General features: G+C 39.6%; 1 protein-coding gene across 1 annotated transcript; it reads left to right on the forward strand.

The window, feature by feature from the left end:
• The first annotated feature begins 642 nt into the window (after positions 1 to 642).
• On the forward strand, positions 643 to 25,416 carry DLAT (dihydrolipoamide S-acetyltransferase). The gene is made up of 14 exons (XM_079929461.1): positions 643 to 1,222; positions 1,659 to 1,760; positions 2,466 to 2,590; positions 2,736 to 2,889; positions 5,583 to 5,709; positions 7,760 to 7,947; positions 9,079 to 9,232; positions 15,050 to 15,117; positions 16,541 to 16,633; positions 16,996 to 17,103; positions 17,668 to 17,783; positions 21,748 to 21,910; positions 22,906 to 23,042; positions 23,581 to 25,416. The coding sequence occupies exons 1-14, from the start codon at positions 944 to 946 to the stop codon at positions 23,708 to 23,710; spliced, it is 1,944 nt and encodes a 647-aa protein (XP_079785587.1). The 5' UTR covers positions 643 to 943; the 3' UTR covers positions 23,711 to 25,416.
• The last annotated feature ends 531 nt before the right edge of the window (positions 25,417 to 25,947 follow it).

Raw genomic sequence — 25,947 nt, forward strand, 5'->3', positions numbered from 1 at the left:
CGTGCTTCCTTCTAGTTTAATGTCACTCTCAGCTGAGAAATGAGACATTTTCTAATTATAGGATAACCCTACACAGAAGGGTACCTAACAAATGTAGGTAGACGGGATCACATGGCAAATTAGAAACAGAAATCTGTTTTGTAAACTTGTAGCTTCATACATAGAATATGCTTAATCCTGCTACAGTACTCTAGAATGTGGGAATATATCTTCCATTCGGCTGCCCTTCACATCATTTGGCTGGAAAACCTGTTCACCCCGGTTTCCTGTTGGGCTACAAACCTGAAATTAAATCTTTGTAACCCAGTACAGCCTGCGCGCAGCGAAGCCCCAAACCTGGTGGCGGTTGGGTCCGTTGAGGCTGCGAGCGCATCCGGCGAGCACAGTGACGCGCCCTCTGGCAGTTCTCTGCCGGAGCGCCTAGACCCGCCCCTCGGCCGCAGGCTCTCCGCGCCCGGCTGGTCCTCGAGACCCTTCCCATTCTTTACTCAAAACCGGGCCACGCCCCTCAGCCCACCTCTGACCACTCTGCCTGTATCAGCCCCGCTCTCGCCACCTTTTTAGGCCCCTCCCTTTCGGCCGTGCCCTACACAGCGCTTAGGTGAAGTCCTCCTCTGAGATGCGGCCACCACTGCGAGCCCACCACCTGCCACTTCTCTCCACGTCTAATTCTTCCAGACTCGGCGTGCGGAAGCTCCGCTGGAACGCCCCTGCCACTCGTGGCTCCACAGTACCCGCCCCGGGCCACCCTCTTCCCGACACCCGGGAGAAAGACCGTACGTTCTACGCGTTTCTGGTCCACGGAGGGTGTAAGGCGAATCTTTGGAGCCCGTTTTACGACAACTTGCGGCCGCGCGGTGCGGCTGACGGCAACGACGCGCTGCTCTTGGAGAGGTCACTTCGGAGACGGCGCTGGCTTTGGGGTGTGGGTGTCAGCGGCAGTATGTGGCGCGTCTGTGCGCGACAGGCCCAGAATGCAACCCCAAGGGCAGGATTTGGGGCTCGGTGGACGGCCTTGCGGGAGGAGCCGGGAGCTCGGTGCGTGACCCCGCAGGCTGGCTCGGCTCCGGCTCGTTGCTGCAGCAGGACCACAGGGTATGGCAGGCTCCGGGCACTCTGCGGCTGGAGCCCCAGCTCCTGGGCCACACCGCGGAATCGCGTCTTGCTGCAGCTTTGGGGACCTCCTAGGCGCCGCTGGTATAGCCTCCCCCCGCATCAGAAGGTGAGCCCCATACCTGTCCTTCGCGGGACCCCGTTGTCCTTCATGGGATCCTTCCTCAGAGGCCTCAGTCAGTGATCCTCCATCCCCCTCCAAGTATACTGCGTGTCAGTGTCCCTTCTCCATTACCCAGCTTTGCTGTAGCTCTTGAGCTTCCTTCTCCTGACCTATTCCATTGAAGAGCGCCAAGCCTGGGGCGGTATGTGGAACGTCTGCTGAGTACAAGCTGTGAGACCCACGCAGGCCTGTGGAGCAGGAAGCCTGTCCTTCTGGTGGAGAGCTTCTGGTGGCAGGAACCCCCTTTATATCCCCAGTGCCCACTGTGTGTTGGGACTCAAACTCTTTGCGTTAAATTGTAGTGACTTGAGTGAAGCGTTAAACCAGAATGAGAGTTAGGTAGCTCTTTGTAAATTTTGTATTTCTCCTTTGTCTTCTCCAGGTTCCATTGCCCTCTCTTTCCCCCACAATGCAGGCAGGCACCATAGCCCGCTGGGAGAAAAAGGAAGGGGAAAAAATCAATGAGGGTGAATTAATTGCAGAGGTAAGTTGTTTTAAAATATGGAAATGAGTTAGAAGGGACCGGCTTAGCTAAACTGAGCATTAACTTCCTGAGTGAGTAGTTATCCCTTTTGCTTAAGAAACTTTTAGATGTTTTTTACAACTTGATATTAGAGAAGGTTGGTTAGCTAAATAAGTTAGCAGCAGCTAGCCAAACTGATTTTTAGCTAAGATATTTTTAATAGTAATTCTTTCAAACCTGTGATAGAGGCTTTATTTTTTTGTGACTGTTGAACTGTATGATTTTTTTTAAATTGAAGTATAGTTGATTTACAATGTTGTGTTAACTTCTGCTGTACAGCAAAATGATTCCGTTATACATATATATACATTTTTAAAAAATATTCTTTTCTATTATGGTTTGTCACGGGAAACTGAATAAAGTTCCCTTGTTGGACCTTGTTGTTATCCATTCTATGTAATAGTTTGCATCTGCTAACCCCGAACTCCCACTCCATTCCCCTCCCGCCCCATAACCACAAGTCTGTTCTCTGTGTCTGTGAGTCCGTTTCCGTTCTGTAGATAAGTTCATTTGTGTCATATTTTAGATTCCACATATAAGTGATAGCGTGTGGTATTTTTCTTTTTCTTTCTGACTTACTGCACTTTGAACTGTATGATTTTAGACACAAGCTAATAAACTTCATACTGGCAGCAGAAGTCTAAGCTCCTGCTTTTGTGTTAAAAGGTTGAAACTGATAAAGCTACTGTTGGATTTGAGAGCCTGGAGGAGTGTTACATGGCAAAGATACTTGTTGCTGAAGGTACCAGAGATGTTCCAATTGGAGCAATCATCTGTATCACAGTTGAAAAGTGAGTAGTACCATGGCAATCTGTGGAACTTAGATGCTCAAGTGGAGTATTTTAACCCAGAATTGAGAAGTTAGTTAAAGGCTTCTAAGACTACTGAATCCACTTTATAACCCCCTTATACTTATGCATTCTTTCTCTTCCTTAGACCTGAAGATATTGAGGCCTTTAAAAATTATACACTGGACTCTTCAGCAGCATCTACCCCACAAGCAGCCCCAGCACCAACCCCTGCTGCCGCTGCTCCGTCACCTGCGCCTCCCGCTCAGGCTCCTGGTAGCTCATATCCTCCTCACATGCAGGTGAGGCTCAGCCTCTGGGTGTTTGCTCTAGAAAATTTATTATTCATTTATTATTTTTCATAGGTGGCTCTCACATCCTGGGAACTGACATTAAGTATGGCTAGTTTTTGTCATTTGAAAGTAAATAGAGGTTTAAACATGCAAATTGACAACTTTTATTCCTGGTGGTTATTTCCAGGTGTGTGAACTTGGCTAGTTCTTTTAACCTTTCACAGCCCCAGTGTAGCAGATAGGATAATGTTTGGTACTTCTCATTCAAGAACATTTTGTTAGATTTTGAGGATGATTTGTACTTATACTACTCCCTGTATAAACAAGAGTTTTTAGTAGGCCCCAAGTACTGTCTGTTGAATGAAAGTTCCCAATTGGTGTTTTTCCTTGACATGTGGTATTCTATTTTCTAAGAGTAAGTGAAGTAGTCCAGTAGTATTAATAAAAGACTGAACTAAAATAAAGAATAAGTGTCAAATAGACATATATAATAACATTGCAACAAAGCAGAAGGTGGTAAATATAGTCACTGTTGATTCTATTAACTAAATCAGTTTCTAAGAAGCTAATTAGTTTATTAGATATTAAGATTATCCCATCTATATTTGTGTTTCAGATACTGGAAATGGATAAAAGCCAGCTGCACTTTTTCTAAAGGATTAAGACTAGAACTTTCCTTCACTTAGTTTATTTGTAGAAATTTTTGTATAGGAATAATTTTTTCCTTTGGACATCATGTTCTATTCCATGGTCTTTTTTTTTTTCTATAAATTTATTTATTTATTTATTTATGGCTGCATTGGGTCTTTGTTGCTGTGCACGGGCTTTCTCTAGTTGCGGCGAGGGGAGGCTACTCTTCGTTGAGGTGTGCAGGTTTCTCATTGTGTTGACTTCTCCTGTTGCGGGCCCTGGAGTGCGTGGGCTTCAGTAGTTGTGGCACATGGACTCAGTAGTTGTGGCTCGCGGGGGTCTAGAGCACAGACTCAGTAGTTGTGGCGCACGGGCTTAGTTGCTTCGCGGCATGTGGGATCTTCCCAGACCAGGGCTCGAACCCGTGTCTCCTGCATTGGCAGGCGGATTCTTAACCACTGCGCCACCAGGGAAGTCCTCCATGGTCTTTTATTAACATTCACTCATTATAAAGTTTTGCCTGGTGGTCAGTTCACGCATTTATCTCATCCTGTTCTGCAAATTCTGTCTCACTACACAAGACAGTACATTTCTCTATAATTTATGTCTTTGGCTTTTTGTGAAAGTTTTAGGGTTCTGTCTTAATTATCCTTTAAGATACAGTATAGAGATTATTGGATCCACTAATTTTTAAGAAGTAGATGAAGATGAGGGACTTCCCTAGTGGTCCAGTGGTTAAGACTCCACGCTCCCAATGCAGGGGGCCCGGGTTCGATCTCTGGTCAGGGAACTAAAAAAAGATTCTGCAGGTTGTAATGAAGATCCTGCACGCAGCTACGAAGGTCCCGAGTGCCACAACTAAGTCCCGGTGTTGGTAGGTAGGTAGATAGATAGATAAGATAGATAATTCTGACCAAGAAAAGCATTTTAAAAATTTTCTAATTAGAGTTCTAAGTTTTGTTTTACTGCCCCCCTCACCTTCCTGAGACATCATCAATTGAAATGATTTTTCTCTCAGCATAATCCTGTTGTTAATTAGAGGGCTTCCCTGGTGGTGCAGTGGTTGAGAGTCTGCCTGCTGATTCAGGGGACTCAGGTTCGTGCCCCAGTCTGGGAAGATCCCACATGCTGCGGAGCGGCTGGGCCTGTGAGTCATGGCCGCTGAGCCTGCGCATCCGGAGCCTGTGCTCCGCAACGGGAGAGGCCACAGTGGTGAGAGGCCTGCGTGCCGCAAAAAAACAAAACAAAACAAAACAAAACAAACCTAAAAGATAGCAAAGAAAACCCATAATGAGTAAGCATCCAAATTCAGTGGACATACAAGCCATATAAATAAGAAAGCAATTTTAAATTTAGATCAGCCAATCTGATGTTTAGATTTTACTGGGGTGGAAGTGACTATTGTAAGAGCAGTTTGTTCATTTGTTCATTCATTCATTCATTTTTTTTTTTTGCTGCACCGTGTGACATGTGGGATCTTAGTTTCCCGACCAGGGGATCGAACCCGTGCCCTTGCATCGGGAGTGCAGGATCTTAACCACTGGACCGCCAGGGAAGTCCCAAACAGTTCTTAATAAGAGTTTTTTTATCTTGAAAAAGTATCTGGGAAGTTTGGGAGAAATTCAGTTTCCCCTGAGTGAAGAGATAGATGCCAATACAGCACACAGTAAAATTTTAGTGGAAAGTCTGGACTAAGGTCATTCTGTGAAAGTGAAAAACTGTAGCTTAATCTAAGTGTTAAGAAAGACAAAAAGATGTCCTGTGCTTAGATATTTATTGAGGAATTAATTTTTAGTAAGAACTCTTTCCCATCTGCCCATTGTTTTTACGTTCGGAGGGTGGAAAAGTATTTCGAAGGTGGGTCAGAGTATCGCTGGTACTATAAAAGCTTGAGATTTGAAAGATTCACGTGTAGGGACACTTGAGGCAGTGGGCTTTTACTGCTGTGGGGGCATGGGAATTTGGATGGTCACAGTCACTATCATTCCATAAAACTGTTTGCTGGCCTGAGTTCCACTGTGTCCACAGCTTCCTAGTTATTACACAGTAATAAAATGTGTTTGTTTCTACAGGTGCTTCTTCCTGCCCTTTCTCCCACCATGACCATGGGCACAGTTCAGAGATGGGAAAAAAAAGTGGGTGAGAAGCTAAGTGAAGGAGATTTATTGGCAGAGATAGAGACTGACAAGGCCACTATAGGTGAGATTTCTTCAGCTCTTAATGGTTGATGCACTGAGTTTTCCAATGAGGGAAGAGGATTGCCGTCCTATCCTATAATGAGTGAGTGATAACATGAAAAATTTTAATTCTTGGGATTCATTTCCTGGAACAGAATATTTCATAACAAAAGTGTGCATAGTTGGATTTGTCAGTACCATACTGTAGTCTCATTGGATCAAGGATATGTCAGGGATTATTTTTAGGCCAGAGTTTGCTTATTTATTAGCCTTATCATTGTCTAAACTGGGCAAGGGGGAAAAAAGAAGAAACAGGAGAAAATAACATCAAAGGCAGGAAAATACCAAAGAATTTCAGATGACTTTGAGGGAAGACTTGAAAGCAGGGCTTAGATTGTTTTCATAGTTTGAGAATGAGTGATGGAATGTATGTATTACCTGTTCAGATATCATATCACATTTCCTTTTATTCCCTCTCTGATTTATTTTTATGCTTAGAACAAAACCCATATAGATAATCATATTTGTCATACCATGTATAGATATTTGTATTCTCTTTTTTTTTTTTTGCGGTACGCGGGCCTCTCACTGCTGTGGCCTCTCCCACTGCGGAGCACAGGCTCCGGACGCGCAGGCTCAGCGGCCATGGCTCACGGGCCCAGCCGCTCTGTGGCATGTGGAGGCTTCCCAGACCGGGGCATGAACCCACGTCCCCTGCATCGGCAGGCAGACTCTCAACCACTGCGACACCAGGGAAGCCCTAGATATTTGTAGATAAATGTATTTCCTGTCCAGTTCTCAGAGATGCAGTAGGAGATTCTGGGCATCCTCGGCAGTGGTTGTTTTCAGATTTTGTTATTCAAACCCTTGATGGCACGTTGAGGCAAAGGAGAACTTAAGGAGCAGCACTCTACTGTTCCGTGCCCGCTGCCCCACTTCCACCAGGACACCTCCTTTGTATCTTTCTGCATATTGCGCTTCCTCCCATAAGATTTTATTAGAAGAAAGGATTCTGTTTGTTGAAAAGAGAGAAACAAACAAAAAAACCCTGGCAAAAATAGATCTGCTTTGCATTTTAACTTGAATACCAATGTTGCTGTAGAGACTAGTAGTCTAAAGACTCTGGTCACTAGAGAAGTATTACCTTGGTCAAACTCTTTAAACTCCATTGTGGCCTTGGAGTCTTTTCTTTTTATACATGTCTTGTATATTAATTCTCACCTGGGATATGGAAGGATTCATCAAAGATGTGTTTGTCAGGGAGAGGCACAACGCCACAGAAAGCCAAGATCTGGAAGGCAAAAGTTGTCCTCTCCAATGGGTTCTTTTAGTTTTACTTTCGGAACTCTTCATATTTGAGTTATAAGAAGAGCATAGCTGGGGATTCCCTGGCGGTCCAGTGGTTAGGACTCCATGCTTCACTCCCGAGGGCCTGAGTTCAATCCCTGGTGGGGGAACTAAGATCCCGCAAGCCGTGTGGCCAGAAAAAGAAAAGAAAAGCAGTAGCTGAATAAAGTCAACACCACAGAATCTCTAGTTATGCTGTATTTCTTCATAATGAAATAGTTGGTGTAATACCAAGCATGACCTCTCAAAAAGTTCCAAAGATGCTTTTAGGAGTGTAATCCCATGTCACTATCAACTATAGTAGGTCTTTTAATTTAACCATGGGGTTCTGATCTTTAGCAGTACAACTGATGCCATCTTGGAGTCTTGTGGGTCTGCAAGGGGCTGCCCCTGGGGATGTTTTAAAGAAAACGTTCAGAACTAACCACTGTGTAATCTCTTATAGTTTTATTTAACAGATATTTATTTAGTATTTACTTTGTGCCAGGTACTGTTTCTAAGTACTTGGAAAATGTTCACTTAATTTTTGTAATATCCCCGTGAGGTAGGTACTATTGTCATTCCCATTTTGTAGGTAAAGAGGCTGAGACTCAGAGAGGCTAAATAGCTTGCAAAAGGTTATATAGCTACTTTGAAGAAGAACCTTTTACTTAAAACTGTGCTTTGAGTTTGGTAGGATAGTGGAGTCCTTTAAGTTCCATAATGGTTTTTTCTTTCTATTTAAGGTTTTGAAGTACAGGAAGAAGGTTACCTAGCAAAAATCCTGATCCCTGAAGGTACAAGAGACGTCCCTCTAGGAACCCCACTCTGTATCATTGTAGAAAAAGAGGCAGATATACCAGCATTTGCTGACTATCGGCCAACTGAAGTAACTGATTTAAAACCACCAGCACCACCACCTACCCCATCCCCGGTAGGTATGCTTCTAGAATTGAGGGAACACTTAAACCTTATTCATCTCTAAATTAAGGGATTAAAGTAGATGATATTCTAGGTTCCTTCCAGCTCTAAGATTCTATGAATAAGGAAGGAGATAGTTAACATTTGTGGAGACCTACACAGTGTGTGGCACTGCACCATTCACATAATGGTCAATAGTTTGATTTGTATAGCTTTTTTTTTTTCCTGGTGTCTTGAGTCCTGCTGAGAACAAAGCTGAGGTGACATGTTCTTTTTCTGCTTTAGGTGTAGATATATATATATACATATATATACATATATATATATACACATACGTATACATATATATATATATATATACATACATACATACATACATGGAAGGTAATGCTTTGTCACCCATTTTCTGTAGAATTTGTAGTTTTTGTCATTGTCAATCCTCTTGGTATTAACATATAGTAGGTCAAGCTTATATTTGTAATACATTGGAACCTTCACGTAAATGGCTTATTTTGCATAGAATTTAGTCTGTCTCTATGCACTGTATACTATATACCTGTAACATGAGCTTGTATGAATTCCAGGCATCAGTAACGCTATAATGAAGCTTCTGCAGGTGTAGAATCATGTGAGTTTAGATGAGGTACACAGTTCTGTCAGAGAAAACTTGATTTCTGACTGCCGTACATATATGGGGAGCTGGCAAGTGGTTGTAGTGGTTTATTTTTTAATGTGTTTCAACATGGAACCTTCCAGAATAATTTATTATTTTGGAATTAGGTTAAGTAAAAACAAAAGCCATGTAGGTGACATAAGAGAATGAGAATAAAGAAGGGACAAGTGATTAAAGTGAAGAAAGGCTATAAGGATGTTATATACTGGTTACCAAAATTAAATTCCATGCCTCTCTTTGTTAATCATGGAGTTAGAGAATTTGACTTTGTTCTGTCTTTGACATAAAATAATGTTATTCTATTCATATTGCTGTATTATGTTTAAGCAGGAAAAATGTGCATTTGATATTTGGAAAAAAGATGAAAGTTATTTAATTAAAATAGGTTTGACTAAATAAACTATAAACTCTTAAATCTTTCAGACCAATCTTTGCAGTGGTGAATTAACAATCTGTAACTTTTTTCAAAAGGCAGCTCCTGTTCCTCCAACTCCCCAACCTGTAGCCCCTACACCTTCAGCCACCCGCCCAGCTACTCCTGCTGGACCAAAGGGAAGGTTGTTTGTTAGCCCTCTTGCAAAGAAGCTGGCAACAGAGAAAGGGATTGACCTTACACAAGTAAAAGGTAAGTCTGTTTCTATGGAGTGGGGTTTTACTAAAATTTAGTAGAGTTTCTTCCTTAGGACCAGAGGGTACAACTGTATATAGTCATCTTATCTGCGATAGTCGGGGGAAGGATGAGGGAGGGAAATATCTCCTTTGGTGCCACCACAGAGTAGGAAAATTTACTGTGCTTTGTTTAGTCTGTCTAAGATCTACCTATATAATTTAGATCTTTTTTTCCTTCCCTGTTAACGGGAACTGCTAAATTGTTGGTGAAAGTATGATGTGTTTGTTCGGCAGAGTTGGGTTATGGTACTTGATTGTATAATAAGAAATCTGTATTAGTGCCAGGCTGATTGAATGTAGTAATACACAGAACAAAACATGAAGTTGGGGTGATTTGAAGTGACTTAAAATAATAAAGTTCATACAAAACTGAACTAATGCCCCTTGAGGGCAAAGGAAAATGTCTTACCTATCTTTTCCTCCCCAGAGAGATAGTGTAGCTTAGTGATAAGAGGATGGGGTCTTGAATCAGACCATCTAGGGTTTAATCCTGGCTTTATCATTTTCTGTGTAATATGTCTTTTGATGAATTACTTTAATCCATCTGTTTTTCCATCTGTAAAACTAGATAATAGTTTACATTAAAACAGGTGAAGTGCTTAGAACAGTATCTAGAATGTAATAAGTACTCAATACATATTAGTTTTGTTCACATTATTACTATTATTGGCTGGCATTTAAATGTTTTAAGCTAAAATTTAATGTAAGGTAATTAATATACTTTGGAAAAGGGGGGAAATTACTATTCCTGGAACATGGTTTGATGGCTAATACTATGTGCTAGTCTTTTAATTACCAGATTTAATTTGCATAACATTTATTGAAGTAAGAATTATCATTTCCCATTTTTTTATTGTCCAGCTATGAGCACTCATCAGTGGTTATCATCTGTCTGCAATCTATTGTTTTTATGGTTAGAAAGCAAGCCAATCCCCAAAGGCACAAGAATAGAATGTTATCGCTGTTTTACTTCAGAGGATTCTTGTAATATTGGAAGACCCTTTTTTCACCTTAATATTATTTCACTAGTGTATTGCCATTCTTTATGTACATGTGATTAGAATCAGGGACAGCAATTTAAATTGGAATACATTTTAAGGGGAGGAGGGACTAGGTTAATAATTATATCTGAAGAATTTAGACAAGTAAACAAGGACCATTTATTAGATATTTAGCAATACTGACTGCCTTAGGAGAGATTTAAGTGGAAAAATCTCAATATTCTTATCATGCAGTTAGAGTTAAGTGATTCATTTATTTAGACAAATATTCATTGAGTATTGTTTATGTATCCAACACTTGTTCATAAGACAGACAAGATTCCAGTTTCAGATGCTCATATTACCAACAATAAAGAATTAAATGGACAGGGAGTTATAGCATAGTAGTTAAGAGTATTGGCTTTGGAGCTGGAGTGCTTGGATTTAAAACCCAGCTCTGTCGAACACTAGGTGTGTTACCTTTTGTGTCTCAGTTTCTTCATTTGTATATAAAAATAATAACTTATAGCTTGTTGGGATTAAATAAGTTAATAAACAGTGCCCGTACATAGAAAGCATTAGCTATGATGATACCATTAGCTATGATGATAATAACTTATTAAATAAGATGATTTGAGTGCTAAGAAAGAAATAAACCAAGTGATATACTAGTGAGTAACAGGGTGAATATATGTGTAGTCATGACTGCTTTTGGACGGGGTGGTTGGAGAAGGTCTTTTTGATGAGGTGACATTTGATCTGACCTGAAAGATGAGTCAGCTATGAGCCAACCATGTGAAGAACTGGAGGAAAACCATTTTGGGCAAAGACCAGCTTGAAGTGGAAAGAGCTTGGCATGTTTGAGGAACAGAAAGGAGGCCAGTGTTAATGGAGCATAGTGAGCAAATGATCTAGTGGTAGGAGATGAGGTCAGAAAGAAACTCAGGGGCGAGAACATAAAGGATTTTACAGGTTATGATAGTATTTGAATTTTATTTAAAGTACAGTAGGAAGCCATTGAAACATTAATATGAGGAAGTGGCATAAAATGATTTATATTTTTAAAAGATCATTTTGGCTGCTCTGCGCAAATGGATTAAATGAAAGCCAAGGCACCTGTTAAGATGCTGTTGCTGGAGCTGATGATGGTGGCTTACCCAAGGGTGGTGAGAGTAGAAATGAAAAGAAATGGACAGCTTCAACATACACTTCTGCTATAGAATCAACAGAACTTAGTCAGGGATTGGATATGGGGACTCGACAACAGCAACTTCAAAAGAAATGCGCAGTGGACGCTGGTCTGGACAGCTTGAAAAATGAAAAGTGGATGAAGAAGTGGAGATAACATTGTGGACAACTTATTCAAGAACATTTGCTGTGAAGGAAGGCATAGAAATAGAAGTGTAGCTTTTGGGAGCATTTGGGCTCAAGAGAGAGCTTTTGAAAATGAGTGATAGTAGAACAGGTCTAGTGTAGAGTTTCTCAGTTGTGGCAATGTTGACATTTTTGACCAGGTAATTCTTTGTTGGCAGGGTGGCAGCTGGTGTCCTGTGCATTGTAGCATGTTTAGCAACATCCTTGGCTTTTACCTGCTACATGGTAGTAGCATACCCCACTTGGGACAACCAAAAATATTTTCAAACATTGCCAGATGCCCCCTTGGGGGCAAAATTGCCCTGGCTGAGAACCAGTGGTCTAATAGAAAGGGATAAATTGGTGATGTAGAAAAGGAGAAAGAGCAGAATAATTTGGCAAGGTACAAAGTTTATGAGAATGTAAGAGGGGATGGGATTGGTTTGGGGTAGGAATTAGGACAGTTTGTCTACTTTTATAGGAGAGAAGAGAATATGGGGTAGGTTTATAGGTTTGTTGGTAGCAGATGAGGAGAGTACCTCTCTGGTTCCTGCTATTTGATCAGTAACATATAAAGGGAGGGGGTAGTTCCCTGGTGGTCTGGCGGTTAGGATTCGGTGCTTTCACTGCTGTGGCCTGGGTTCAGTCCGGGTTAGGGAACTGAGATCCCACACGCAGCCAAAAAAATTTAAAAAGTATAAGGTGAGGGGATCTGCTGGAGAGTTAGTGTGGGAAGGTCTGAGATTAGAGAGATTGTGAAATAGTGTTCTCAGAGACAGGGAAAGTGAATTCAAGGGAAACAATTTAATTTCTGGATAGTTTTGTGTGTCTATTTTAGTTTTGTGCCTCTGAATTTATAGTACAGTCATTCAGCTAGGTGTGTACTTTTCCCCCCAGCAATATTAAGCTACTCTGGTGCTGGCACTGAGAAGGCATATGTTTTAGAGTTTGACCAGGGAGTGATTATAACAGTGATCCATAGAGTGTAGGCTGGGTAAGGAGGAAGTGAAGACAGGAGGCTTGACAACATGATGAAAGCAGAGGAATTAGTGGAGTGGAAGAAATTTTGCATTAGGGGGAGTAAGTGGCCTGAAATAAGTGAGCTGAGAGGATCAGTGGTTGGTGTTTTATGACACCACCTCTGATACTAAATGTAATTTTCTTTCCACACCAGCAATCAGTTCTCTACACCACGTGAGTATCCAACAATTCAATCCTATTCTGACACTCTCCAGAGTTAGCATCAGACTCCACACGTTTTTGTTTTTGTTTTAAATTATTTATTTTTGGCTGCGTTGGGTCTTCGTTGCTGCGTACAGGCTTTCCCTAGTTGTGGCGAGCGGGGGTTACTCTTCGTTTTGGTGTGCGGGCTTCTCATTGTGGCGGCTTCTCTTGTTGCAGAGCACAGGCTCTAGGCACGTGGGCTTCAGTAGTTGTGGCTCGCGGGCTGTAGAGCGCAGGCTCAGTAGTTGTGGCGCACAGGCTTAGTTGCTCCATGGCATGTGGGATCTTCCTGGACCAGGGCTCGAACCCGTGTCCCCTGCATTGGCAGGCGGATTCTTAACTGCTGCGCCACCAGGGAAGTTCCGAGACGCCACAGGTTTAAAGGCTCAGTCCCACAAGTCTGCCCCCACTTGAGATGCCAGTCCTGAGGATCACCCATACTTCTGACACACTGGCTATAAACCAGGAATTCCCAAGACCCCCTCCTCGGGTTTGATAATTCACTAGAATGACTCACAGAACTCAGGAAAGCACATTATTTACTATTGCCTGTTTATTATAAAGGATACAACTCAGAACAGTCAAATAGAAGAGATGCATGAGACAAAGTATGGGGAGTGGGGGTTGGTGCTGAGCTTCTGTGCCTCTCTGGGAGCACCCCCCCACCCCCGGCACATTAATGTGTTCACCAACCCAGAAGCTCTCCAAATCTTGTTGTTCAAGAGTTTTATTTTTATAGGGGTCAATTATTATTTTTATAGGCATCGTTGATTGTATCATTGGCCATTGGTTATTGAACTCAATCTCCAGTCCCACCCCTACCCCTTTCCCCCAGGGACAGATTGCTTACCAAATTTGACCAAAATGTAATCATCTGGGGAGAAACTGTTCTGAAACCCTGATATTCAGAGTTTGATTTGTCTCAGAGCTACCCATATTATGGTTTATATTTCTTTGATGCAGAGCATTTTCACATCACTGTCCCATTTTATCCTCACAGCATTCCCATGAGTAGGGGCTGGTATGATAATCTGTCCTACAGATGAGACTAAAGACCAGATAAGATTAAGTGACCACAATCATCTGTCTAGTTTATGTTTGACAACAACCCTACGTTTTTCACTCCTAGTCTAGTGTTCTTCCCTTTATACCATATTGCTTTATGATGGTCTGTTGTGCCTTCTTAGGGAGAGAGACAAAAGAATTTCAAAGATTTCAGCTAACTCCTAATAGGAAATTCTTATAGGTGGATGAAGCTTAGTATAAGGCAGGTGGTACTGCAGTTTCCTCATCTTGAGGGGCTGCAGTGTCCAGATGAGCCTTGATTGTAAGGGGAGGTTATGGTTTCTGTCTTTTATAAGGAAGGGAATCTAATAGGCATACTGCTGCCTCTGTTCTAGAGCTCCTGGTGAGGATAAACACAATCCTAGCCAACTCAGTTTTCATAATGAAGGAAAGGAGTTGGGACGAACTGCACACAACGAGAATCCTTTTAAAAGTCTGCCTTGGGGGAAGATGAATCAATTTGACCAAATATTTTCTAGAAGTGGGCCAGTGTAAAAGGTATTTTAATAACTAAATTCTGAATCTCCTTAGAATTAAGGTTCAGGATTATCTACTTAGGTGTAATGTTAAACCTAAGAGGTTGTGGATGGGAGGAGGAAAGAAATTGAATGAAAGTAAAATTAAGCCTGTTGAGGGAACTTTTAAGATCTTTCTTCATGTGTAACATGGCACCTTTTTCCTTCATAATCTCTAACACAAGCCAATATAGTGCCTTGGCTACTGTGAGAAAGCTGTGAATAATGGAGACCACATATAGAACGAATGGTTCTAAAGATGAGATCATTGCATTTGAGAGTTATTCATGCTATTTCAGGGTAAAAACAGTTGACTTGCCTGATTTGTCCAAAATAATTGTTATCATATCTGTCGACTCTGTAGCAAGGGAATTGTTTATGAGCAAATGAATGTAGAATCCAAATGAGATATATTGCAGGATTTCAAAAAGGGTGTTTTGGAGCTAACGGAGAGGAGGGCAACAAAAGGTGTTATTTTTAGGGAAAAGTTTAAGGGGCATGATTAAGGCAGTGGCCCCTTTAGAGGGTCTTTGTTAGAGAACCTTTAGGAACTTGCACTTCAGGATCACAGTGCTGATCTCCTTGAGGAATTAGCGGTACGCTGTCATGTGTGTGGTATTCCTGTGTCTCTTCCAGGGACGGGACCAGACGGCAGAATCATCAAGAAGGACGTCGACTCCTTTGTGCCTACTAAAACTGCTCCTGTGAGTTATATTTCGCTTCCTAAATTTTGGTTGCAGTTTGTCCCTGCAGAGTGCTTTGTCCAGCCTGTTAGACCTTTGCATACATTATTTATGAGTGAAATAGCTTAATCAGAACTGTGTTTCTGTTGTCTAATTTCACTGGCTAGTAATAAGTACATATGAATGTGCTGTTATTCATACACAAAAGCAAAGATGATGTACCACATTGAAATCCACTCCAAGTTGTTTTTGTTCTTTTTTGAGTAGTGATACTAAATTTTTCCTAACTTATCATCTTATTCAGGCCCTATTTTTTAATTTTTTTTTTTTTTTTTTTTTTTTTTTTGGCGGTACGCGAGCCTCTCACTGTTGTGGCCTCTCCCGTTGCGGAGCACAGGATCCGGACGTGCAGGCTCAGCGGCCATGGCTCACGAGCCTAGCTGCTCCGCAGCATGTGGTATCTTCCCAGACTGGGGCACGAACCCGTGTCCCCCGCATCAGCAGGTGGACTCTCAACCACTGCGCCACCAGGGAAGCCCCAGGCCCTACTTTTTAAAGCATGCTTGCAAGTTGGTTGGCTAGTGTTTGAGTTTTATGTAGTTAATTAGTTCACAGGGGGATTAAATCCACATAGCCAACTCCGTTTGATCAGTAAAGGTGCTAAAATAATCAACTGTAAGTAAGGAAAATGATTTAGTTATTTAGATGTTTGCTTTAAAATAAAAGATTTGTCTTGCTTTTTTTAAAATAAATTTATTTATTTATTTTTGGTTGCGTTGGGTTTTTGTTGCTGCGTGTGGCGTTTCTCTAGTTGTTGTGAGCAGGGACTACTCTTCGTTGCGGTGCATGGGCTTCTCTTGCTGTGGAGCACGGGCTCTAGGCGTGCGGGCTTCAGTAGTTGTGGCTCGTGGGCTCAGTATTTGTGGCTCACGGGCTCTAGAGCACAGGCTCAGTAGTTGTGGCGCACAGGCTTAGTTGCTCCACGGCATGTGGGATCTTCCTAGACCAGGGCTCGAACCCGTGTCCCCTGCATTGACAGGAGGATTCTTAACCACTGTGCCACCAGGGAAGCCCCTGTCATTGTTTTTTCTTAACAGTATTCAGGAAAATACATTACTTTCTTTGTATTTATCTCTTAATCTTTTCAATTTAGGAATGCTTTGATTGCTTTTCTTGAAGAAAGTTTTGTGAAAACAAAATTATTTTGATATAAACTAGTCATAGAAACATTTAAAACATGATTACCCAATTCTAAGTATGAAAATTAGAAACAAAACTCTTAAACAAGCACAGTCCAAATCGGAGTTCCTTTTGCTCCCTTGGGATAGAAATAGCTGTTTTCCTATAAACCATTTAATTTTCACTTTGCCATCTGTAAAAGAGTCACTAACAGTTGTTCACAGTTGCTTATGCTAAGACTAAGAACTTTTTTACCTCCTTCTAGACTCCAGCAGCTGCTGTGTCTCCCCCGAGTCCAGGAGTGGCGCCGGTTCCTACAGGTGTCTTCACAGATATCCCAATCAGCAACATTCGCCGAGTAAGAGTATTACCATAACTTTTCGACCCAAAGCTGTTGGGGACATCTTTACTCTGATTGTTCAGTTGCATCCACAGTTTGAAACACTAAGAAGAGACTTTTTTAAAATTGGGAACCTTAGATGATTCATTTAATAGGTGTTTGGTTTGGCCAATAGAATTCTTGGGATACACAAACACTGTGTTCTGATTAAATACTATTGGAAGGGGCTAAGTTATGGTGCAGTCCTCCATCTTCCAGTTCTAATAATGCTTGAGGTAAGCATTACCAGGGAGCAAGGTAAAGGGGCAAACAGAGCCCTGAATGAGATGAGGTCTCATTTCAACTCAAGATAATTGATTTTTGAATCTCTTTGATTTTAGGTTATTGCACAGCGGTTAATGCAATCTAAGCAAACCATACCTCATTATTACCTTTCTGTTGATGTAAATATGGGAGAAGTTTTGTTGGTACGGAAAGAACTTAATAAGGTAAAAGGTCTGGAAATTCTACCTTCATAAATTCTAAAAATCTTGTTTTCCCTCACTGAATATTTACATTTTTGCTCATATATTGTATTTTGTTACAAACGCCAATTGATAATGGAAAAATGGATGTCATCTTAATTTTAACTGACAGAGAGTATCCTGGAGAATTTTCATTTTCTAACCCTTGATTAAAGTTTATGATTAAAGTCGACTTTGCTATGTATCCATTTGAGCCTAACATAGTCACTATGATCCTATGAGACTACTTGAGTCTCTTCTGGTAGGAAATAGTATGTTTACTTTGTGTTTATAGTTAGTACCAAGCACCTACTTAGTGTTTAGTTACTTAGTAACTTATGGGATGCAGCTAAAGCAGTGCTTAGCAGGAAATGTACAGGTGTAATGGTCTACATTAAAATAGATGAAGAAAACCAACTTTTGGTTTCTTTTCATCCTTTCCACCTCAGGACATAGGTATACCCACCCCCTCCCACCTTCTCAAGATTATATAGTTTCAGTCTTTGAGAAGAGAATTTAAGAAACTACTATGGTTTCTTGTCTTTGCAGATGTTAGAAGGGAGAAGCAAAATTTCTGTCAATGACTTCATTATAAAAGCTTCAGCTTTGGCATGTTTAAAAGTTCCTGAAGCAAATTCTTCTTGGCTGGACACAGTTATAAGACAGTAAGTATAACACTTCTGGGGAAGGTATATATATATACATATATATCCATCAGCAGTGTTTTGTGGGCTGTCTCACATATAACTAGGAGTATAGGGAGTAAGGAGAAGCAGAAGATGGAGGGGAGATGGCTTCCACAGGCAAGACAATTTGAAAACAACATAAAGCTATTTCTGAGATAAATGCCAAATTTAGTTAGTAAAGACTACAGGTTCTTTGAGTTCAGAAAAGGGAGATAAGTGTACAAATATGTATAATTAAGTTGATAATGACTCTCACAAAGCAGGATTGAAATGGTTTTGTTCACCAATGAGTTCTGCTAAACTTTAGTGGGAGCAAAATTGAAAACAAAACCAAAAAAACAGTATTTGTTAATATTATGGTAGCATGTGACTGGCATGGTGCTCTTGGTGTCTTTCACATGTTGTCTCATTTAATCCTTATGACCACGTTATGAGTTAGGTGGTTTTACACATTTTCTAGATGAAGAAACTGAGGCTCAGTAAGTTGAGTTACTCGCTGAGTTAATATGTTAGTAGGTAGCAGAACTGTGATTGGAACCAGGATTCTGACTCAGCCTAGGTTTTTTCTACTATGTAGATGCTTTTATATTATTAATTTAAAATTTTTTACAATAATAGTATGTACATTAGAATATTAATTCATGGCTTATGGTGACCTGCTCAACCTTTAATCTGAGGTCCGCTCCCAAGAGGCAAACACAGCCTTTAAATTGTTATTTCTTTTGGTATTTACTTTCCTATTTCTAAACATTTTTCTGTTGCCTTTCATAAATTTTTCATTTCATTTACTTTATCAACTGACGTCCTATTAAAGAAGGTTAAGATTTAGCTTTGTTCTACCCTCTCTACAAACACACACACACACACAACCCATCATCCTACCAAATTGATTGTAGCACAAATTTTGGACAAATGAGTATTCAGTGTTAATATCTTTATGACTATGAAAAATTGTTTATGACTAAGGAAGTATAGTATACCATGAACACCGACCTGATTTTAATGATTGCCTAAGAGGGGCTAATTTTTAACTTACTCATCATGAAATCTTTCTGAAACTCCCCAAGAGAACTCTAAACGTGTTTCACAGGACTGAAAAATGGTTTACTGATTCTAATTTTTTCCTTGGTCACCCCACTCTTAGAGAACATCTGAGGGTCTTACTATATTTTTAGAGACTATATTAGCCTTCTGGGGCTGCCATGACAAATTACCACAAAATTTGTGGCTTAACAAAAATTTATTCTCTCCTAGTTCTGAAGGTCAGAAGTGTGCAATCAAGGTGTCGGCAGGACTGTGCTCCCTCCACAGGCTCTCGGGTGGACTCTTGCTTGCATTCTCCAGTTCTGGCGGCTCCAGGCATACCTTGGCTTGTGGCTGCACAGCTCCAACTTCACATGGCCTTCATGTGTCTATGTCTTCTCTTCTGTCTCTTACAAGGACACTTGGCATTGGATTTAGGGCCCACCCAGATAATCTAGGGTGGTCTCATCTCAAGAACTTAATTACATCTGCGAAGACCTTTTTACTAAATAAGGTCACATTAGTAGATTCTGGGATTAAGACATAGACATATCTTTTAGAGCATGGTTATGAACATTTGAGGACAGTTCTTTGTGTTGACATATGTTTTCACTTCTCTTGGGTAGACTCCTTGGAGTGGAATTACTGGGTCATAGGGTAAATTTATGTTTAATCTTTTAGGAATATCTGAAGGAAACACTACGTAGATGAAAGGATGGACATTGCAGGGCAAGTTCTATAAATTATTTATTAATCCTTACCAAATGCCCTTCAATTTGTTCGTCCAGCTATTCAACAAATATTTATTGAACATATACTGTTTGCTGGATTTAGTGGTGAACAAGATAGGAAACACCATCCCTACTGTCTTAGGAGGAAGATTATTGAAAAAATAATATTGTAATGACAAGGTAATTTAATTAAGAAAGAAGTGTTTGCTGTTTGATACCTTGGCCAGAGCCCAGCTACGGTAGTTGTTAAGTGTCACACACTGTATTATTAGAGCAGGTCCCTGTGTTTGCAAGTGATAAAAGCCTGCTGCCTCTGGCGAGCTTGGGCACACTGGGGGGTATGGTCCCCATAATCTCCAAAGAGCTGGAGTTCTTCCTTCATGTGAAGTTTTAACTTTTTCTTTTTTTTTTTTTTAATTGAAGTATAGTTGATTTACAATATTATATTAGTTTTAGGTGTATGGCATAGTGATTCAGTATTTTTGCAGATTATACTCCATTATAAGTTATTACAAGATAATGGCTATAATTCCCTGTGCTATACAATATATCTTTGTTGATTATCTATTTTATACATGGTAGTTTGTATCTGTTAATGCCATACCCCTAATTTGTCACTCCCCCCTTCCCTCTGTCCTTTGGTAACCACTAGTTTGTTTTCTGTATTGTATCTGTGAGTTTGTTTCTGTCTTGCATGTGCATCCATTTGTATTATTTTTTACATTCCGCATATAAGATACACAGTATTTGTCTTTTTTTGATTTATTTCACTAAGCATAATATTCTCTAAGTCTGTCCACATGGCTGCAGATAGCAGAATTTCTTTCTTTTTTATGGATGAGTAATATTCATGTGTGTGTGTGGGTACTTGGGTTGCTTCCATGTCTTCTTTTTTGGCCATGCATGCAGGATCTTCCCCAACCAGGGAGCCACCCTGAGCCCCCTGCAGTGGAAGCTTGGAGTCTTAACCACTGGACTGCTAGGGAAGTCCCTTCTTCCATGTCTTTAATTAGTATGTTCATTTTTTCCAGATATATTCCCAGGATTGGAATTACTGGATCATATAGTAGTTCTATTTTTAGTTTTCTAAGGAACTTCCATACTCTTTTTCCACAGTGGTTGCACCAATTTGTTGATACATTCTCACCAACAGTATACAAGGGTTCCCTTTTCTCCATATCCTCACCAGCATTTGTTAACTTTTTCTTTATTGCAGATCACTTTAGCAGGGGCCCTTACATAGACGACCCCTAAGGAGACTCTGATACAATTCAGGAGTTTGGGAACTTGGTTGGGGGGGGGGAGTCATTCTTTTCTACTAACCTTTAACTGAAATTTAGCATTTCCTCCCATTATAAATATAAAGAACAAATCAAAGAGGTATTAATAGTACTTGTGCTGATGACCAAATAAAAATCAAGTTACTTTCGTATCACATTGTAGTTATTGCGGATATCTTAAAATATATTTTTTTCTTATCACTACTTCAAAAGTATAGCCATAATTAGACCTGCTGCAAGATTATTGAGTTAATACAGAAGTGCATGTATCACAATTTTGTTTTTTGAATAGTTTGATAACTGAATTTCAATATAGTTTGTTTTGGGGGAAGTTTTTCTGGTAATTTGTGTATTTTGTTTTCTGTGTTTAAAAAATATATATATTCTGAGAAGGGACCCAAATGCAAATGTGCCCCATGGCGTAGAAAGGATTAAGAATCCTACTTTTATGTTTTGAGACACCACCACCACCCTACCACATGAGTACTTCTGTTTCTCCCGCCATGGAGTCCTTTCCCTTCACTCTTCCGTTCATCTGCTCAAGTTCTGCTTGCAGACTCAGCTCCAGCCAGTCCATTTCGTTTCAAAATGTAAGGAGTTCTTTTTAATTCTCACCGATGCTGAACCTTTTTTTCCCCACCTGTACCCATGGTGTTAGTCAAGGCAGATGAGGGATAGTTAGTGAGTACGTGTGAAACCAACCTACTGACATATCTCTCATTCATTTTTTAAAAGTGCAGGTCTATGGGAGGCCACAGCAAAATTTAAAAACCAGGAAAGAGCTCTCCCTGGCTGAAAAGTAGCACAAACTGAAGTAAATACCACTATTCTTGGGTAACCTAAAACAAACTCTTAATTAAACATTGTTGATGATTATTGAGGTTTACTTTTCTTTTTCTTTTTAAATAGAAATCACGTTGTTGATATCAGTGTTGCAGTCAGTACCCCTGCAGGACTCATCACACCTATTGTATTTAACGCACACATAAAAGGACTGGAAACCATTGCTAATGATGTTGTTTCTTTAGCAACCAAAGCACGAGAGGGTAAACTACAACCACATGAGTTCCAGGTAAGGTATTAATTATTTATCTTCTGAATGTTATTATGTTATTTTAATGAATTATGTTATTTTAAAATTTGGTATTATGTTTCTATTGCATTTTCTGCCTTTTGATTCTGCCTTGTGTTCTCACTGACACAAGGTCTTGAAAATAAAGAAAAATTGAGTAACCTATCAAAAGCTGAAAATAACATATTTTCAAGTAGTGTGCAAAAGCCACGCAACTGACTTTCGTTCATACTGCTATAGTTGTATGTTTTCAGTAAAGTGTATTCCATTCATTCCTTTTTTCCTTTCGGCTTTATTTATGTATAATTAGCAAATAGGAATTGTAATATTTAAGGTATACAACTTGATGTTTTGATATATGTATACACTGTGAAGTGATCATGACAAGCTAATTATCCATCCCCTCATATATTTACCATTTTCCTTTTCTTTTTTATGGTAGTTGAATCCTTTTTTAAAATTCATTTTATTGAAGTATAGTTGATTTACAGTGTTGTGTGAATTTCTACTGTACAGCAGAGTGATTCAGTTATACATGTATATACATTCTTTTTCATATCCTTTTCCATTATGGTTTATCACAGGATATTGAATATAGTTCCCTGTGCTATACAGTAGGACCTTGTTGTTTATCCATTCTATATATAATAGTTTGCATCTACTAATCCCAAACTCCCAATCCATCCCTCCTCCACCGTCTCTCCCCACTTGACAACCACAAGTATGTTCTCCCTGTCTGTGAGTCTTGCTTATGTTTCGTAGAGAAGTTCATTTGTGTCATATTTTAGATTCCGCATATAAGTGATATCATATGGTATTTGTCTTTCTCTAACTTACTTCACTTGGTTTGATAATCTCTAGGTCCAATCCATGGTGCTGAGAGTCCTTAAAGTAAAATATTATCTTAAGGTCTTTTCACAAAACATTTGTCATTTTTTTCTAATTTATGTTGACAAGCAGTTACCATGATCTGTTTTTAATCTTTTTTTCTTTAGGGTGGCACTTTTACGATCTCAAATTTAGGAATGTTTGGAATTAAGAACTTTTCTGCTATTATTAACCCACCTCAAGCATGTATTTTGGCAATTGGTGCTTCAGAGGATAGACTGGTTCCAGCAGATAATGAAAAAGGGTAAGTGCCAAAATGGAGAGGGAGTTGTAAACTCACTTTCATTACAATATACCTGTTTTTGAGTGTCAGTTTTTATAATTATTGCCATGGCATATTGGAGCTTCAGTCAACAACTCTTCTTGTTTTACTGTTTGAGATGGGAAGTCTTGTTTACTCTAGGTCAGGGGTCAGCATACTTTTTTCTTAAAGAGCCAGTTAGTAAATTATTTTATGCTTTCTGGGTCATACGGTGGCTATTGCAAATACTCTGCCATTGTGGTGTAAAAGCAGGCATAGGCAATACATAAATGTATTCCAGTAAACCTGTGGGATTTGGTCTGAGGGCTGTTGTTTGCGGACCTGTATCCTCTAGATGGCTGTTTGGTCTGTTTCTTCAAACTGTTAATTTGAGCTAGAGGTGTACAACCCATGAAGAATAGGTGGAAAATAATGTTACCTGGTTGGGATTATAAGTTAGGTGTTGTCATTTGGGCTGGTTACTAGCTAAAATCTAGTGATTGCTTTCAGAATTCCTAATAATGTTTTTATCTTTTTCTAGATTTGATGTGGCTAGCATGATGTCTGTTACACTCAGTTGCGATCATCGGGTTGTGGATGGAGCAGTTGGAGCCCAGTGGCTTGCTGAGTTTAGAAAGTTCCTTGAAAAACCTATCACCATGTTGTTATAATTAACCCAAGAATTTCTAGACTTTCACAGGTCACACTGGTTCATTCTTACCGAGATATAAATATGTTATTAAACGGTGGTTCTCTTTTTATTTTAAGGTTGACCAGTTACTTTTGAGTCTGTCCAGATAAGTTATTTGTAATGGGCATTACTGAATTTTTTAAAATGCCAATTACATCCAAATATTGTGCACATTTAATCAATACCAAATTTTAAGCTGTATACTCCTAGTCAAGGGGCATGTGGCTTAGCCCTTTGGTCATAAGGACTTCCACTGGGAAATGTAGAGGTAGAATTGTGGTTCCCTATCGAGACAGGCACATAAAAGTAACCTTGATGAGATCTTGAGGTTTTGAAATTTAATTACCTCAAATGTTTTGTTTAGATTTGAGAAAAAGAGAAGAAGTCGGGAAAATTAGTTCTCTTGGAGAAACGGTTTGAATTGAAGCTTGATTTTGGAACATAAACCTAATTTAAAATTTTCTGTTACATAATCTCGGTTTATCATGGATGGGAAGCATAGAGAACTTCAAGGAAAATAAGTGAAATTTTAAAAGTCAACATTTTCTTAGAACTGTTCCACCAGCTGTTCTTTGTTTATTTTTCTATGAATTCAGAAATGGTTGTTTTCCCCTCTTGAGATGAAGATATAAATATGAGCCAGCTACTTGGTATAAGTGAGAATTTGTGTGGGTATCTATTTAAACAATTGAAATGTGTCATTCTGAGAGCAGAATTCTATAATTACCTCCAAATAAAAGAATATGCTTATAGAATTTAACAGAGTAAAGTTGTGAAAGTAGAATTTTTCCTCCAAAATTAACTGGTGGTTACTTGCAAATGAACTTAATTACCAGGATTTATTACTTAAATAACTTTGAAAAGCTATATCAAGTAACTATGGAATTAAGTGTGCATATGTAAACTATGTTTCCTAGTGAGATATGTGCCAAAGTCCATTTATCACCAGGTTCTATCTGAAAAGAAGAGGGGAGAGATACGCTGGTGAACAGTTTGGAGTGATAAAAGATGATGACCAAAACGAAGTGGTTAGTTCTACTTGGATAAAGTGAAAAATGTTAAATGTGTACAAAAAAAGTGTTCTGTGTTTTTCCACCCCAGTGTTGTCTCATGTAAAATAAGAAAGCCCTAAAATCCTATCGGAGAGAAAAAAATTATTTAGGTTGTTTGCTACCTTATCAACCTAAATTTGTTTTTTCCATTTTGTTACGATTTGCCTTTCTTTGTGGGGGGTGGATGGTGTTGATATTCAGGATAATAAAATTGAATTAGAAACATCACAATTCTAGACTTTCTACTGAATTGATGTGTTTTAATAAATACTTGGAATTGTAATATGTGGAGCTGTTCCCTGAAATTTAGGTCTTTCAATGTTGAATCTATTTCTAAATGTTCGTTATTTTATGGTGCAGAAGTGACACTCCAAATATTCCAGAAATATTTTCCTTGCTGTATTATTATGAAAACAATTCAATACATTAATCTGATTTTTCAGTAATTAGTAATTTTAGCTTGAACTGAAGATTATGCAGAAGGAACAAACTTATGACAAGGGACCATCACCAGTATGAGCCATATCTGGTTCAAATACATGAAACTTCAAAGATAACTCATTCTTTGCTAATGTTTATGGCTCTATTGTTCCCTTGAGAGAAAAATAAAAAGTTGCATTCTAATAAAAATTGTTCTGAGTTAAAAATTAATCTGAGCTATAATCTAAATCTGGATTCAGTCTAGTTTGCTTACCAGAACTGAATGAACAAAAGTTAGAAATAGTGCTTTGGTTCAAATTAGATTGTTTAAAAATTAAACTATATGATTTCAATGTTTCTGGTCTAATATTTTTGATCTGTGGGTAATTATTTCTCACATTAGATTATTTAAGACCAGGAACAGCTGTGTACATGGTAAGCTGTACCCAGAAACATTTTGAGTTTATAGAATTGGTAAAATAAGGACTGAGTTTAGGAGCATATAACCTAACGCTTTAGGCTTAAGGAGCTCTCTTATTGGGGGGTGGCACATAGCAAGATGGAAGTGTGGTCTGGCTCTGTTAGGTACTTTACTCCATTCCTGAGGTTTGTGAGTGAAGTTAAAATATCCCAAGGCATGGTCTACAAGAGGAGTTGACCAGTGCAAGAGATAATAGGAATGTGCTGTAAGGAATACTCATCCCCCAGTAATGCGTGAACTCTGGAATACATGGGAAAATAATCA

The sequence above is a fragment of the Stenella coeruleoalba genome, assembly GCF_951394435.1.
Source record: "Stenella coeruleoalba genome assembly, chromosome: 8".
Taxonomy (NCBI): domain Eukaryota; kingdom Metazoa; phylum Chordata; class Mammalia; order Artiodactyla; family Delphinidae; genus Stenella; species Stenella coeruleoalba.

Coding starts and splice junctions, on each gene's coding strand:
- DLAT (XM_079929461.1), top strand. CDS start 944: ATGTGGCGCGTCTGTGCGCGACAGGCCCAGAATGCAACCCCAAGGGCA. Junction 1,761..2,465: donor AGGGTGAATTAATTGCAGAG/GTAAGTTGTTTT, acceptor TTGTGTTAAAAG/GTTGAAACTGATAAAGCTAC. Junction 15,118..16,540: donor TGCCTACTAAAACTGCTCCT/GTGAGTTATATT, acceptor ACCTCCTTCTAG/ACTCCAGCAGCTGCTGTGTC.